Source organism: Penicillium solitum (genome assembly GCF_028829755.1).
Source record: "Penicillium solitum strain IBT 25940 chromosome Unknown utg000008l_segment0_segment0, whole genome shotgun sequence".
NCBI lineage: Eukaryota > Fungi > Ascomycota > Eurotiomycetes > Eurotiales > Aspergillaceae > Penicillium > Penicillium solitum.
Window position 1 is genome coordinate 181461 of NW_027072127.1, and position 13555 is coordinate 195015.

At 51.6% G+C, this 13555-nt stretch overlaps 6 protein-coding genes across 6 annotated transcripts; 4 read left to right on the forward strand and 2 right to left on the reverse strand.

The window, feature by feature from the left end:
• Window positions 1-494: 494 nt before the first annotated feature.
• N7455_009321 (IscS subfamily cysteine desulfurase) lies at window positions 495-2463 on the reverse strand. The gene is made up of 2 exons (XM_040955817.2): window positions 1303-2463; window positions 495-1065 (listed from the first exon to the last, which is right to left on the reverse strand). Exons 1-2 carry the CDS (start codon window positions 2401-2403, stop codon window positions 643-645), a joined length of 1524 nt encoding a protein of 507 aa, XP_040813643.2. The 5' UTR covers window positions 2404-2463; the 3' UTR covers window positions 495-642.
• A 960-nt stretch (window positions 2464-3423) lies between these two features.
• Window positions 3424-5117, forward strand: N7455_009322 (chromo domain-containing protein; the record flags this gene model as incomplete). Its single annotated transcript, XM_065606178.1, has 3 exons — window positions 3424-3489; window positions 3618-4497; window positions 4555-5117. The coding sequence occupies 3 exons, from the start codon at window positions 3424-3426 to the stop codon at window positions 5115-5117; spliced, it is 1509 nt and encodes a 502-aa protein (XP_065460141.1).
• Window positions 5118-5361: 244 nt separating this feature from the next.
• Window positions 5362-6999, forward strand: N7455_009323 (uncharacterized protein; the record flags this gene model as incomplete). The annotated part of the gene is made up of 3 exons (XM_065606179.1): window positions 5362-5892; window positions 5949-6714; window positions 6767-6999. The coding sequence occupies 3 exons, from the start codon at window positions 5362-5364 to the stop codon at window positions 6997-6999; spliced, it is 1530 nt and encodes a 509-aa protein (XP_065460142.1).
• Window positions 7000-7441: 442 nt separating this feature from the next.
• N7455_009324 (amphiphysin) lies at window positions 7442-8948 on the forward strand. The gene is made up of 3 exons (XM_040955837.2): window positions 7442-7680; window positions 7734-8768; window positions 8820-8948. The coding sequence occupies exons 1-3, from the start codon at window positions 7497-7499 to the stop codon at window positions 8840-8842; spliced, it is 1242 nt and encodes a 413-aa protein (XP_040813728.2). The 5' UTR covers window positions 7442-7496; the 3' UTR covers window positions 8843-8948.
• A 508-nt stretch (window positions 8949-9456) lies between these two features.
• preB (alpha-factor pheromone receptor STE2) lies at window positions 9457-10602 on the reverse strand (the record flags this gene model as incomplete). The annotated part of the gene is made up of 1 exon (XM_040955901.2): window positions 9457-10602. The coding sequence occupies one exon, from the start codon at window positions 10600-10602 to the stop codon at window positions 9457-9459; it is 1146 nt and encodes a 381-aa protein (XP_040813793.2).
• A 1026-nt stretch (window positions 10603-11628) lies between these two features.
• Window positions 11629-13548, forward strand: N7455_009326 (uncharacterized protein; the record flags this gene model as incomplete). Its single annotated transcript, XM_040955892.2, has 4 exons — window positions 11629-11679; window positions 11729-11837; window positions 11890-12128; window positions 12184-13548. 4 exons carry the CDS (start codon window positions 11629-11631, stop codon window positions 13546-13548), a joined length of 1764 nt encoding a protein of 587 aa, XP_040813684.2.
• Window positions 13549-13555: the final 7 nt, after the last annotated feature.

Below are 13555 nucleotides of genomic sequence, written 5' to 3' on the forward strand. Positions count from 1 at the left end.
CATGGTGGTGCCCATCGCAGCTCTTGAACTGGGGGCTCGGCATATGGAATTCCAAGAAACGCCCGTACAGTCTGTGCAGAATCGTTATATATTCCGTTCACGAAGCCCGAGGAGGTCATGACTCGAAGCTCAGGGGGTCGGTGACCGGCTACAGCGGTCATATTACCCCCAATTGCGCAAAGGATGAGGAATAAATGCATTGTCAGTGTAGCTCTTTTCTATCCACATTGTGTCTTTTTTTTTCACAACCAAGGCCATCTTAAAAGGACAGGAATCAAGCGCAAACTGTGAATTGACTCTCGGTAGATAAATCCTTTAACTTCTTTGCTAAAGAGTAGAAGCGCCTTCAGCTTACGGGGTTTTAAGCCGAGAGAGATTATTTAAGACTAATTAAACATCATTTGGCTAAGGATTGATCACCAGAGGGCTATAAAACTTGCAAAAACTTGCTCAAATGTTCTTTATGACCTCAGATAGAAGCTTAAAACAATGCAGGTGACGTACAAGGCATCGAGGGCTTAAATAGGAAGGTAGAGAGTAGTTAATTGCGAGGTGATTATTCTCAGTCTGTACAAATCCGATGTTGTTACACTTCAACGCCGTCCCTAGTGGGATTTTTTTCTCAAATCAAGATTAATATGATCAGTGCTGGCTCCATTCGATCGTGTTCAGATCAATTCCCTCCTGCACCAACTCCCAAAGCGGACTCAGTTCACGTAAGAAAGACACACGAGCCTGGACAGCCTTGAGAACGTAGTCGATCTCCTGGTCCGAGGTGAATCGGCCGATACCGAAACGGATACTGCTGTGGGCACTCTCGTCACTGCTGCCCAGAGCGCGCAGCACGTAACTAGGTTCCAGAGAGGCAGAGGTACAGGCACTGCCCGATGACAGCGCAATGTCGTTCAGCGCCATCAGTAGAGATTCACCCTCGACGTAGGCAAATGAGATGTTCACACAGCCAGGGTAGTGGTGCTCGGGGTCACCATTCAGTGTGGTGTGTTCCATAGCAAGGAGGCCCTCGCTCAGACGCTTAGACAAGCGATCAATGTGCTTGGTATCATACTGTTCGATCAGTCAGTTATCATTTCGAAGACGAGCTAAAATTCAAGTTCATCGGTCTGCCAGCTCATTATGCCTGCAGTTGACGTCATTGGAGTTGAGTACCATGCCCAAGGACACGTGATATCCCAAGGATTCCAAATAGACGCTTATTGCAGTGCATAAAAATGGGGGTAATAATGGAAATAAGGAATTTCAAGAAAAAAAAAAAAAAAAAAAAAAAAAAGAGAGAAAGCTTACCTCCATATCTTGGGCGGCAATTCGGCAAGCCTCGCCAAAGCCCACTGCCAGATGAGGGGCCAAGGTACCACTGCGTAGACCTCTTTCCTGTCCACCACCAGTGATGAGAGGATCGAGACGGACACGCGGGCGACGACGCACAAAGCAGGCACCAACACCCTTGGGACCGTAGATCTTGTGGCTGGAAATCGACATCAAATCGATGTTCAGCTTGTTGACATCCAACGGGATCTTTCCAACGGCCTGGGCACCGTCGGTGTGGAAGAACACCTTCTTGGACCGGCAGAGACGGCCAATCTCCTCCATTGGCTGGATCACACCGATCTCATTGTTGACGGCCATAACACTGACAATGCAAGTCTCCGGGCGCATAGCCGCCTCAAGATCCGACATGCGAATCAAACCATTGTTCTGAACTGGCAGGTAAGTCACCTCGAATCCTTCATCCTGCAAGTGTCGGCAACTGTCGAGCACACACTTGTGTTCAGTTTGGGTAGTGATGATGTGATTCTTCTTTCCCGAGCGACCAAAGAATCGCGCCACACCCTTCAGACTCATGTTGTTGCTCTCCGTCGCACCACTGGTGAAAATAATCTCCTTGGGGTCGGCCCCGATCAATTTGGCAATATGTTCGCGAGCCTCCTCGACTCCCTTCTCCGACTCCCAACCGTAGGCGTGTGTGCGCGAGTGCGGGTTACCGTAGATACCGGTGAGGTAAGGAAGCATGCTATCTAGAACGCGGGGGTCCAGAGGTGTGGTGGCTTGCATATCGAGGTAGATGGGACGGGTGCCCTGGTCCATAACGGTGGCCTGCTTCAGAATGCCGGCCGAGGGGCTCATCGCCGCGTCACCCGAGGTTGCCGAGCCGGGGAGCTTGACATTCTGGGGCGCCATATGGGACTGGTTCATGAATGCCTTTTGTTCCTCTTTGATGGCCGTCTCGATATTGACCTGAGCTTGGCCAACTTTCGTCTCGGAGACATAAGACCGAGCACCGCGCAGCCCGGTGGCGAGGACTCGAGGAGCTCGAGAACCATAGGTTGAAAGGCGCCTGGAGAAGGCAGAGGCCTGTCTCCAAGCAGTAGGAACAGCACTTGTCATTATGAAGATGATATGTGCCGATATCCTTGTAAGTGGGATGAAGAAGGAAACACAACCCCGACTTTTTGTTATCACCGCCCGGGGCGGCATCTCTCAATGACTAAAGATCTCGGGTATTTCCCAATTGGGTTTATCCGTGATGCCTGAGGCAGCACCGAGGTATGAACTTTCCCCTTTGAGATATATTCTCCATTGGCACTTCCAGCACTTCCAGCACTATAACATATCTTCATTTCTCTATTTTATAACGAATATGATGATATTCTATTAATTGGTTTGAAACTCCTCTTCTGACTTTTGGTATTCCCACATTCTAATTGCCAAGTTAACCCCCCTTGGAACCGCGACGGCTGACGTCAGCTGGCGACGGTCCCTAAAATTAGCCTTCGGTAGCTAGAAGAATACATCATCATTATCTTCCCCAAGCTTTCAGTGCCAACCATACCTCTCCCCCTGCCCTCCCCCCACCCAGCATCCCAAAGGAATGATGGTCCAATGATGACGATCTGACTGGGTTCCTGCCGACACCCTGAGAGGGGTCGGTGGTCGCTTGACGGATTGCTCGCCGGATTGTTCGCCTGCCGATAGATACCCTGAGGACTACACGTCCTCGGGTAGACGAGTCGATCGCTCGACTACCACCCCGGGCGACGGCCTGGCGAAGCGATTTGGTCGTCATAACGAGTGGTTTTTTTTTAAAAAAAAAATTGTTGACGGGCGCAACGCTCCGTCTTCGAATAGTTTGTTGGTCGTCGTCAGGACGTGCTACCAGATGTGAGTCTGAAGCTAGGGGAAGGAAAGATGGCTTGCTACGTCTGGCAACTCCCGTTGTATGGGGCACATGGCAGGTCACCTGACGATGACATACATGTACTTAGGAAATGACATCCGTTCTCCATCTCCCACAACACTACTCAAGACCTCTGGCGGTTGACTTCTCGGGGGTTTTTTTTGACCATCTTCTAAACACGTCCAGCACGACTCAAGTCTTGGCAGACTAGCCGATACATCAACTCCGTAATGGATAGACCACAGGATATGGAAGGCACGATGGGGGGAGGTACACGAACCTCAACTCTCGCCCAGGTTTGTTCACAATCCTCTGGCCCCTTGCCCCTACAGACACACGATCTAACATGACTCGATTTGATCAATCATAGGCAAGCTTGTCAAGCGGTGACAACTTCAGCGATTCGACCTCTGCTTCTAGATAGTCAAAGACTGCTACCAACACACCCCCATCCCAATCATCTTGCCCGTCGTTTCCAGGAGAGCCTTACGATCTTGTCGTCCCCCCGGATGCAAGGATACTTCGCCCGCGCTCACTAGAGGATATCGACGATGTAATTGAAGAGTTGAAAGCTGAATTCGATCGGCACACCCTCGATACGCATACTCCTAGACCATCGCAATATATCTGGGCTCTCAACATCCCGCAACGCCTCTTCGCTCAGATCGAAACAGACCTTGAACTCTTCCCGGGTGTTCGTGTGACAGTGGCGCACGCCAAGTCCTCTGTGTTGTTGAAAGTTATGCCGGGACGACAACACGAACGTATAATCTGCAATTTTCGCGGTATCGTTCTTGGCTGTCTAAATTCTATGGGCTTGTACCTGCAAAACGGAGACTTTACCGGCCAGGGCGCGGAACGAACCCCTGGAGTTGTAACTAGCAAGGAGCCAAATTGGGCATTCGGTCCGTACGACGCCCGTGTCGATTCCGCCGCCGACGAGTATCCCTCCCTCGTTCTTGAGGTTGGGGTTACTGAAAGTTTGGACCAACTCCGCCAGGATGCCCATTGGTGGTATGCCAATACAAACCAAGAAACCAAACTTGTTATATTGATCGACGTCACAACTGACGATCCGTACCGCGTCAATTTTGAGGTTTGGACTGAAGTTGTCAACCAGCCCACTGCCCATTCAACGCGAAATCATCCGACAACAGTCCTTCAATGTACCCAGAGGGCGTCGTTACAGAACGGGGTGGTGACAGGCGCCCCTTTGATCCTCGATTTCACTACTCTCATGCACCGAGCGCCGCTGGTCGGTGAGCACAACATTTCTTTAGGAGCTGCGGATTTAGCACTCATCGGTGCCCGACGGCGCCCCGCTCCCCGATGATCACCCAGTGGACTCCGCTTTGGACAAGTCGTCGGGCCTATCAAGTACCTATCCCAGCTACCAAACGACAACGTCACGCTCCAGATCGACCACGACAGCAACAAGAAGACCAAACTCGCCGTCGAACTCTACTACTCTAACAAGCTAGTCCCAAGTAAACTACGCCAGAAGTTCGTTGGGAAGTTCCGTGTGCTGGAACGGGTAGGCCGAGTCGCCTACAAGTTGGATCTACCGGACAGCTGGTTGCAAAAACGGATCCACCCGGTCATCGGGGTGGCCCACCTCGAGCCAGCTCCACACGGTGACGACCCCTGGGGAACACAACCAGCCGACACCCACGAACCCACCTTCGACAAGCGATTCCCAAACGACGCGGACAGATACGACGTCGAACGCATCCTAGCGAAGGAAATCAGACCAGCCAGGGGGCGCCCGCGTGCGGAAGGCTCTAGGGGAACAACCACATGGTATCTAGTCCGATGGGCTGGACAGTCAGCTAAGGAAGACCAGTGGATCCCAGACTCGGAAACCAAAGGTTGTCGCGAACTCGTGGACGAGTTTGAACGCGGCAACAACGCCCCTGAGGCGTAAAACAAACAACAATCATATTACGGTATCCTTACGACTTGTACCTCTTACCGTTGGACACGAGATCTGAGACGAAACTGAGAGACAATCACAACACAAACAAAGCAAAACACAGTGTTTACCCCCGCCTTTTACCCTTATATGTCAACTCTTAACTCTTACATCTCACCTGCAACCCGGCTTTTACAACCTGTGTCTCGCAACCCCCCTTTCCTTTTCTTTCACCTCTGAAACACCTTCCCCAGCCATGCCTAATAATTCTGACGATGAACTGGGCCGCCTGATCGACGACGCCATCGCGAACCCGGTGCCCCCAGCTTCACCAATGACTACCCGCAAACGTCACCACACCAGGGCCGCAGCGGTAGCGGCTGAACGACAAGCTGAAGCAACAAGGGTCACTCAGCGCACCATGGTGGACCGCGCCAGCGACTCACCAACGACCAGCAAACCGAGACAGGCCAAGAGAACCAAAATCAGCAAGCCAGCCCCGGCTATCGTTGACGTGGACAGCGACGTGCCAGCCCCCAAACCGACACGAGCTAAGACAATGAGGGCCAACAAGCCAGACGCCAAAACCATCATTGAAGGTGTCGAAAAGCGCGTCGCAGCAATGGCCAAGCTGATGGCCAACGAGCACCACGCCCGACGCGACCGCGGGCTCGACTGTAGACCCAACTGGCAACCCGGCGATCCAGCCCCCCCCCCCCCCCCCCCAAACCGACAGACGACACTCTCCAAAATCGCGCGCCACAGTGGTAAGAGTGGGACGAGGATGGTAAATGGGTGCCGCCGGTGAGGCTGTCTGACGAATTGGCTTACATTGCGACGAAGAGTGATATGTCGAACAAAACCCTGAAGCAGACATACCCCTTCGATTTCGATGGAAACGGTATGATCAAAGCGTCGCGCACACCTGAGGACCCAGCTCCACTGATCCGCGCCCATGGCTTGCCATTCATAGCCGTCGCACGGGACACGGTAGCACTTAGCGGCCGTAAACACACGTTCCTCTGCGCGGCGCTGCTCGACAAGAATGACAAAAATATCAAATCCGCCAGGAGCGCCTTCACAATCGGTACCATCGTCGCCACCAAGACATTCGTCGATATGCCTCGTACAATTGACCGCCAGCTGTTCACTCACTCGGGAATGTACCCAGAGAGCCGGAACGAGGAAGCCACGCGGGCGGAAGCAAACTTCCCTAAGGAGTCCAGGCCAGCAGGCAACGCACGGGACACGATGTCTAGCTTGCACAACGCGCTAGCCACCCTTATGGGAAAACCTGTCACGGTCATCCGGCTGATCGACCTCCCGGCCTACCGGCTGACCTGCGGTCCGGGCAACGACTCGACCACAATAGGGGAAAGCTTCGTTAACAAGTTCGCTACGCAGCCGTACTCCAACTTGCTAGCGCTGGATTACGTGAATGCCGACGGCGTTCAAGCACCCATCACCCAGCAAGCAGAGACAGCGGCCACGCCAGAAAAGAAGAAAACACGCCGCAGCAGGAAGCACGAGCAGACCACCCAAGCCAAGACCCAACAGGAGGACAAGCTAGAGCACCACATCGATCCCTTACTGCGCCTGAAGGCAGGAGGTGTCAAAAGAGGTGGCCGACGACAAAGTACGACAGTTAATCCAGCGCATAGAGCAGATCCCCAACACCGTCCAAGATCTCCGCCGAAAGGCCCAGACAGACGACACGCCCGAGGTCCGCGACACTGTACGCCGACACCAGCAGTTCCACCAGGATCGGCAGAACGCCCTAGCTGCCGTCAGCCAGCTGGCAAGAGATATCGAAACGGTCAACCCGCTCTTCAAACAATTCTTACGCACCTACCTGGCTAGCGCGGCCAGCGACGATCTACGCAGTGACAAATAGCTGGCCAACCCGGTCCGCCTGACAAAGTCACGACTCACAAGCTCACAAATCAGCTCACACATGGTTTACAAAGGATTCAGACACCGGGACGGCGCATTTTACCGGGGGGGGGACAGATGTTACCCATTGATATTCTTCGGCAGAGCACGCTAGTTACGAATGCATCTTTATTATCTCTGCCCACACATACCATACTGTGTAATACCGTATGTCCACGGGTAATATGTTGGTAGTAATAATCCAGGTGCCTAATTTTGAAGATAATACGCCACAGTATCATAAGGCAGAATATTAGCGTATAAAATAGTCCAAACTAGTCCAAAATAGGTATAAAAGCGAAATATGTACCCCGTACAGCCACAATGGACATCAGCTCCGTACAACGCTGGCAGAGTCTTATGTCATTGAAAAGGTTCGGGTTCGCCCTTCTTCTTCCCCCCCCCCCCACCTTGGCACTTTCTCTCGCCTTTACTTCTCTCCTTAATCTTATTCACATCATGAGTTTCAAAGGTTTCCAGAAGAGCATTGTGCGTGCGCCACAGCAGTTCAAGGTCAAGTTCAACATTGGTGAGCATACCAAGGATGTTGTCTATAGCGATGCCGAACGCCGCTTTGATGAGCTCGAAAAGGAGACCAAGAAGCTACACGATGAGTCCAAGAAATACTTTGCTGCCATTAATGGTGAGTCTTTTAATCCTCAACCTTTCACACCCCAATATTGACCGCGTGCGCAGGCATGTTGAGCCACCAAATCGAATTCTCCAAAGCAATCGCCGAAATCTACAAACCCATCTCCGGTCGCGCCTCCGATCCCACCTCCTATCAATTCGAAGGAAATGCCGAGGGCATCCAGGCCTGTGAGGAATATGAAGTCATCGTCAAGGAACTGCAAGAGGCCCTAGCCCCCGAGCTGGAGATGATCGACACCCGCATCATCAGCCCTGCCGACCAACTGCTCGAGGTGATCAAGGTGATTCGGAAGGTTGCGGTTAAGCGTGATCACAAGAAGCTGGACTTTGACCGCCGCAACGCCACACTGAAGAAGCTAGAAGAGAAGAAGGACAAATCGCTCAAAGACGAGAAAGCACTATACAAAGCCGAGAACGATGTTGAGCAGGCAACCCAGGAGTTTAACTATTACAACGATTTGCTGAAGGACGAACTGCCCAAGCTGTTCGCCCTCGAAGCCGAGTTCATCCGCCCGCTCTTCCAGTCCTTCTACTATATGCAGCTCAACGTCTTCTACACTCTTCACGAACGAATGCAGGGCATGAACATCAGCTATTTCAATCTCAAACTCGATGTTGAAGAGGCCTTTGAGCAGAAGCGCGGCAATATTCAGGAGCAAGCCGAAGCCCTTACAATCGTGCACTTTAAAACCCAAGGTGTCCGCCGCTCCGGATCCAAGCTGGGCCCTCCGGGCAAGGGAGCCGATAGCAAGAGCTCCATCGGCCGAGGCCGTTCCGCGTCCACCGCCACCGATGACAACCCTCCACCACCTTATTCGTCTACCGGCGTCAGTCCCAGTCCGACAGGAAGCAGTTTCTCTGCTGCCGCCAAGAGCAAGCCTGCCCCGCCTCCTCCACGGGCGAAACCATCCCATCTCAGTAAGCCGGTTGAGACTGTTACCGCTCTTTATGACTACGAGGCTCAGGCACACGGTGATCTGGGATTCTCGGCTGGTGATGTCATCGAGATTACCCAGCGCACCGAAAATACCAATGAATGGTGGTCTGGGCGAATTGCAGGTCGGGAGGGCCAGTTTCCGGGTAAGAGTTTCAGTTCTTTTAATTTGGTGCATTTGCTAACATTCAACTTAGCCAACTATGTGCAATTGAATTAGCACCGGAATATTATTAACTTTCTAGCTCTTCTCCTTTTGCTCTGGCGCACATGTGGTTCTGAACATAGAGCGTTTCGTCTGTAAATATTTGTCTTCCCCCCCCCCCTTTTTTTTTGTATTGTTAATTTACTTGACTCGGCTCTTCGCTATTTGTCGCATTCAGTAGATTTGGCTGTACTCCTTGCACAAGCTTCATACATATCTAATCCACCCTCCACGGGTATACTTCTATCTTTACTGTCGAGATTCCATTTGAACTTATAGTAGAATCGGTCCCTCGATATAGACATGTATCAATGAGAAAGACTATGGGAGAGCATGGGAAACCTTTGGGTCTTTTATCTAGTTTTTTAGATTTACAATGCATCCTTAGGTGTAATGCAACTACAGCCCTTGGAAACAATAAAAAGTGAAGATGAATGAATGAATGTGGCTTGGTATTAAGAATGCATCTACACTCTGCGGATTGAGATAAAAGGAAAGTTGAACTTGTATAAAACCCGCAAAGAGAGGGAAAAAAAAAGCATGTACATGTAAAGTCGGTTCCTGGCCAGAATTATGTACGTCGAAATGAAAGGGAAGGATATCTTTGAATTGCCGAGCGCTGTGTCCCATCACACGATTGAATTGTTCCTTTGAACTCGATTGATCGAAATATCATGTTCAACTGCTATTCCATAGAAAGCATCGGTGTCCCGCGAGTTCTGTGAGCCCTTGCTCATGGTGTGATCCGAGTAGCACAGAGTCTGCGCAGCAGTCATGGCAGACAGACTCGTTGGACTATCCTTCGTGGGAGACAGTACACTTTCGGCACCGCCAACAAGGGCCCGCCATAAGTTGGGTCGGCGTCGATGATCTTGACTTCCGGAACGTCGTGAGTGCTCGAGGGCGGCGCCGGCCCAGATTGACGAGAGTGGAAGTGAGATGACGACCAGGGTCACCACGTTGGAGGCCAGTTCTGGCACAGTGATGTAGTACTGGATGATGGAGAAGATGGCCGGGACAACCATGGTCTGGCAGCCCATGACGAAGATGACTTTCATCGGACCGAATTCGCGCACCCCGAGTCGGCGGCGCTGTTTGATGGCGAATCCGAGCTTGGTGACAAAGATGACACAGAAGAAACAGATGCTGATGGTGACGCAGATGTTGGTTGCGCTTTCTATCCACCATATATCAGACATGTAGTTGAGTGTAATGATGGCCCTGCAATTCACAACCATCCATGCACTGCGGAATCCAATCGGCACTAGGGCGACCAGGATAGATAACACCAGTAGAGAATGTCGGTATCGACGACGTAGTGTAGAGCAAACCACGTGGACTTGAATCACAAGCGATGCTTCGATACAGACGATGACTAGGGTGGTGAGAACGACAGCCACGATGGAAACGGCGTATGCGCTCCATGGCACGGATGAATAGTCGCCGGAGACGAATTGGTATACTTCTTCGAATGGAGTGGAGAAATGGATGACTTGAAAAAGCAGACGCCCGCTGTTGAGGAACAAGGCCAGACCATTCAGGATAAAAACCGCCGAACGGCGCTTGTCCGATTGGGTCAAAAGCAGAAGAATCACCAGCAAGGTGAATGACGCTCCAAATTGACACCCGTAATTGATGCACACCCGGACATTGTACATGACAAAGACGTTCAGTGCTTGTACTGGGACGAGGAGCTCACTGCCATTCGCTAGGTGGAATGTGACATCCTGGGTATATGGATCGAATGGAAGACTTGGAGATGGTGTCGCCGCCATGTCTTCGAAATTTGAAATTCAGTTTGTAGGAATCAAAAGACCGGTCACATAGATCGTTCGGAAAGCTGGTCAGGGGTATACATAGAAGGATCGAAGTGTTTAAAGCCTTTTGAAGACTTGTAAAGATATAGACAATATAAATCATTAGCAGTATCGAGAGAATCAGGGTGAATGGCCAGCGTCATAGAAGCCGAGACAGACAATGGCGAAGGCAATACCCAGTCCAAATCATTATGAGGCCCTACATTGTGAGTAGAAAAGAACAATACTAAGGGAATGAGAAGAACAATATTAAATGAAACAAAGAAGTGACCCATGAATGTCTAGGCAACGGGTGATAATGTTGCATGAGATCTTCAGAATGCCCCAAAATAGGCATTGGTCGTCTGAATATCACTGGCTCGGTTGTGAAGTTGGAGTCGACAAGGTTGGGTTTCTTTGTTTCGGGTTTCCAGGATAGAAGCCCCGACTTAAGGATTTCCAGGGATTCAAAAATTCAAGGATTCCATGGATGTGTCTTCTCTCGGAGATAGAGAGTCTTGATGAGGCCTAGATGGTGTCATATAAGACAAGAGGTCTCTGATTCACGCCCCATTGGGCCTATTGGCCTATCATTTAGCGAGTCTGTCTCGCTCCTCGAGACCTGGTGTCTTCAACTGTCAACTGAAAAAAAAGGAGTGATATTTCTTGTTTCAGACTTGAGCTTGTATTCGTATATGAAGGGCAAAAGCGAGGCAAGATGGTGAAATGGTGAAATGGTAAGGTAAGGTGTAAGTCCTGGGAGCCCTGGAGGTGTTGACAGTCACCCGCGGACCCGATAACTTGCTTATGTATACTATAGCTATCCATAGCTTGGAGGTCATCAGAGATTGAGAAATTGTTTATCTATGTTCTACATTTAACAAATATATCTTAAACATATCTTACAAGACTAATTACGAAAAGACCAACAAGGCCCTTCGCCAAGAAAACCTGCGGGGAAGAGGAAACCTCGCGACTCCAACCCTTTTCCCATTCACTCGAGCTATGGCGGTCCCTCAGAGGACACTGAATTGGCTGTATAGTGTCTTGTCCAAAGTTGGTCTCACCCATATTCTCCATCTTATCCATCTACTAAACCCCACAGGATCACTATGATCCACAACAGACCTACCGCGACCCAAACCGGACCTACCACGATGTTGCCAATGCGCTCGCCCAGTACCCCTCGCTTTCCCCTCGAACAGATGTCTATAGTGAGTTATCTCCCAAGTGCATATTAAGTTCTTGTTTCTGATGCCCCAACAGCCTACGAGACAGGCTTCTCTGCCCTCCTCCTTCACCTCGTGGGCACGTTGCCTGTCACCTTCCGAGGAACGACGTACCGATTCCCCATTGCGCTTTGGATTCCAAATACATACCCACGCGAGCCTCCAATTGTCTATGTGACCCCAACACAGGAAATGGCTGTCCGAGTTGGGCAACACGTAACACTGGAGGGACAGGTATACCATCACTATCTGGCACACTGGGCCGAAGCATGGGATGTTAGTGCTTGCGAGATATGGGTTGGCAGACGACCGCTAACCATTACATTCACAGAGATCCACCATCGCCGACCTTCTTTCTATTCTTCAGGATATATTTGCCAAGGAGCCACCGGTCCGATACAGGCAACAAGTGCCACAGCTTCAACCGGAAGCTACCCAAACACCCCCGCCATTACCTCCCCTTCCACCCGGTGTCGGATCTTCGAGACAAGCTCAGCCTCTATCTCCGCCGCCAAGCCAGAACCAGATTCCACCGCCTACCCCGCCGAAGCCAGGCGCAGCTGGCGAGCATCGACAGCAACAGCAACGGCACCCGGCTGATCAGTACGGATCTCCCCCACCACTACCTCCGCTCCCACCAAAAGAGCAAGATTCTCGTCAAGCATCTTTACCCACACAATTGGCTGGTCCAGGGATCCCCCCATACCAGCATTACGCGCCTCCAATCCAAATTGGAGGACAGATAAGCAGCCCCCGTCCATTGTCACAGCCACCAACCCATCAGCCAGCTGGACAGCCAATTCCACCCCAGTTGGCGCATGGTCAAGTACCGTATTATAGAAACAGCGGAGCGCCGGTTCACCATGGAGCTGGGTCTAGTATATCAAGCCAGGCCCATCCTCAAGCTAATGCCGCGGGGGCTCACTTGCCTCTACAGCCGCAACTCCCCCATCAACAACACCAACAACCGTCTGGTCCCCCATATCCTCAACATTCTCCATACCCATCCAATTATCCCCGTCCACCCCCAGCAGCTCCCACAAAGGCCGACACACCCGACCTTCTAACCTCTCCATTTGAAGTCGAGCTACCCTCAATCGCACCCGCGGGACCAGCGCCACCCATCCCACCAAACCCAGAGAAAGATGCACTCCTTCATGCCGTGTCCCAGACCCTGGCGGAAACCCTCCGCGCTAACGCTGCACAATCTGACACGGCAGCGCAATCCCTCGTCTCACAATCACGATCCCTGCATGCCGCCATGGCCACGCTGCAGGGGGAACTCTCAACGCTCAATACTCTCCACACGACCCTCCAATCCAACACTACTGTCCTACAGCAATCCATCCATCGCGCCGACGCCACCATCGCAGACGCGCAGGCCCGTTCTACATCCATTTCCACATCTAGCGCTCCTTCAACCTCCGCTACTCCTGGAGACACTCTCGGCCTGCCCCCAATTGATGATGTCCTGGTCGCCCCCACCGTAGTAGGGAAACAGCTATATGATTTGGTCGCCGAGGAGCAAGGTATACAACAAGCTCTTTATGCGTTACAGGCTGCGCTGGTCCGCGGTGTTATTGGTGTCGATTCCTGGTCGCGGCATACACGGAGTCTTGCACGTGAAGCTCTTCTCAAGCGGGCATTGATTCGTAAAATCGGCCGTGGAATGGGGTTGGAGGAGAGTGTGGCATGAATTACCG

What these genes read in the sequence shown, in the direction of transcription:
- N7455_009321 (XM_040955817.2), bottom strand. Translation starts at nt 2,403, where the DNA reads ATGACAAGTGCTGTTCCTACTGCTTGGAGACAGGCCTCTGCCTTCTCC. An exon ending in TTGCCGCCCAAGATATGGAG is followed by an intron (nt 1,066 to 1,302) that starts GTAAGCTTTCTC and finishes CTGATCGAACAG; the next exon opens with TATGATACCAAGCACATTGA.
- N7455_009324 (XM_040955837.2), top strand. Translation starts at nt 7,497, where the DNA reads ATGAGTTTCAAAGGTTTCCAGAAGAGCATTGTGCGTGCGCCACAGCAG. An exon ending in ATACTTTGCTGCCATTAATG is followed by an intron (nt 7,681 to 7,733) that starts GTGAGTCTTTTA and finishes CCGCGTGCGCAG; the next exon opens with GCATGTTGAGCCACCAAATC. An exon ending in TCGGGAGGGCCAGTTTCCGG is followed by an intron (nt 8,769 to 8,819) that starts GTAAGAGTTTCA and finishes CATTCAACTTAG; the next exon opens with CCAACTATGTGCAATTGAAT.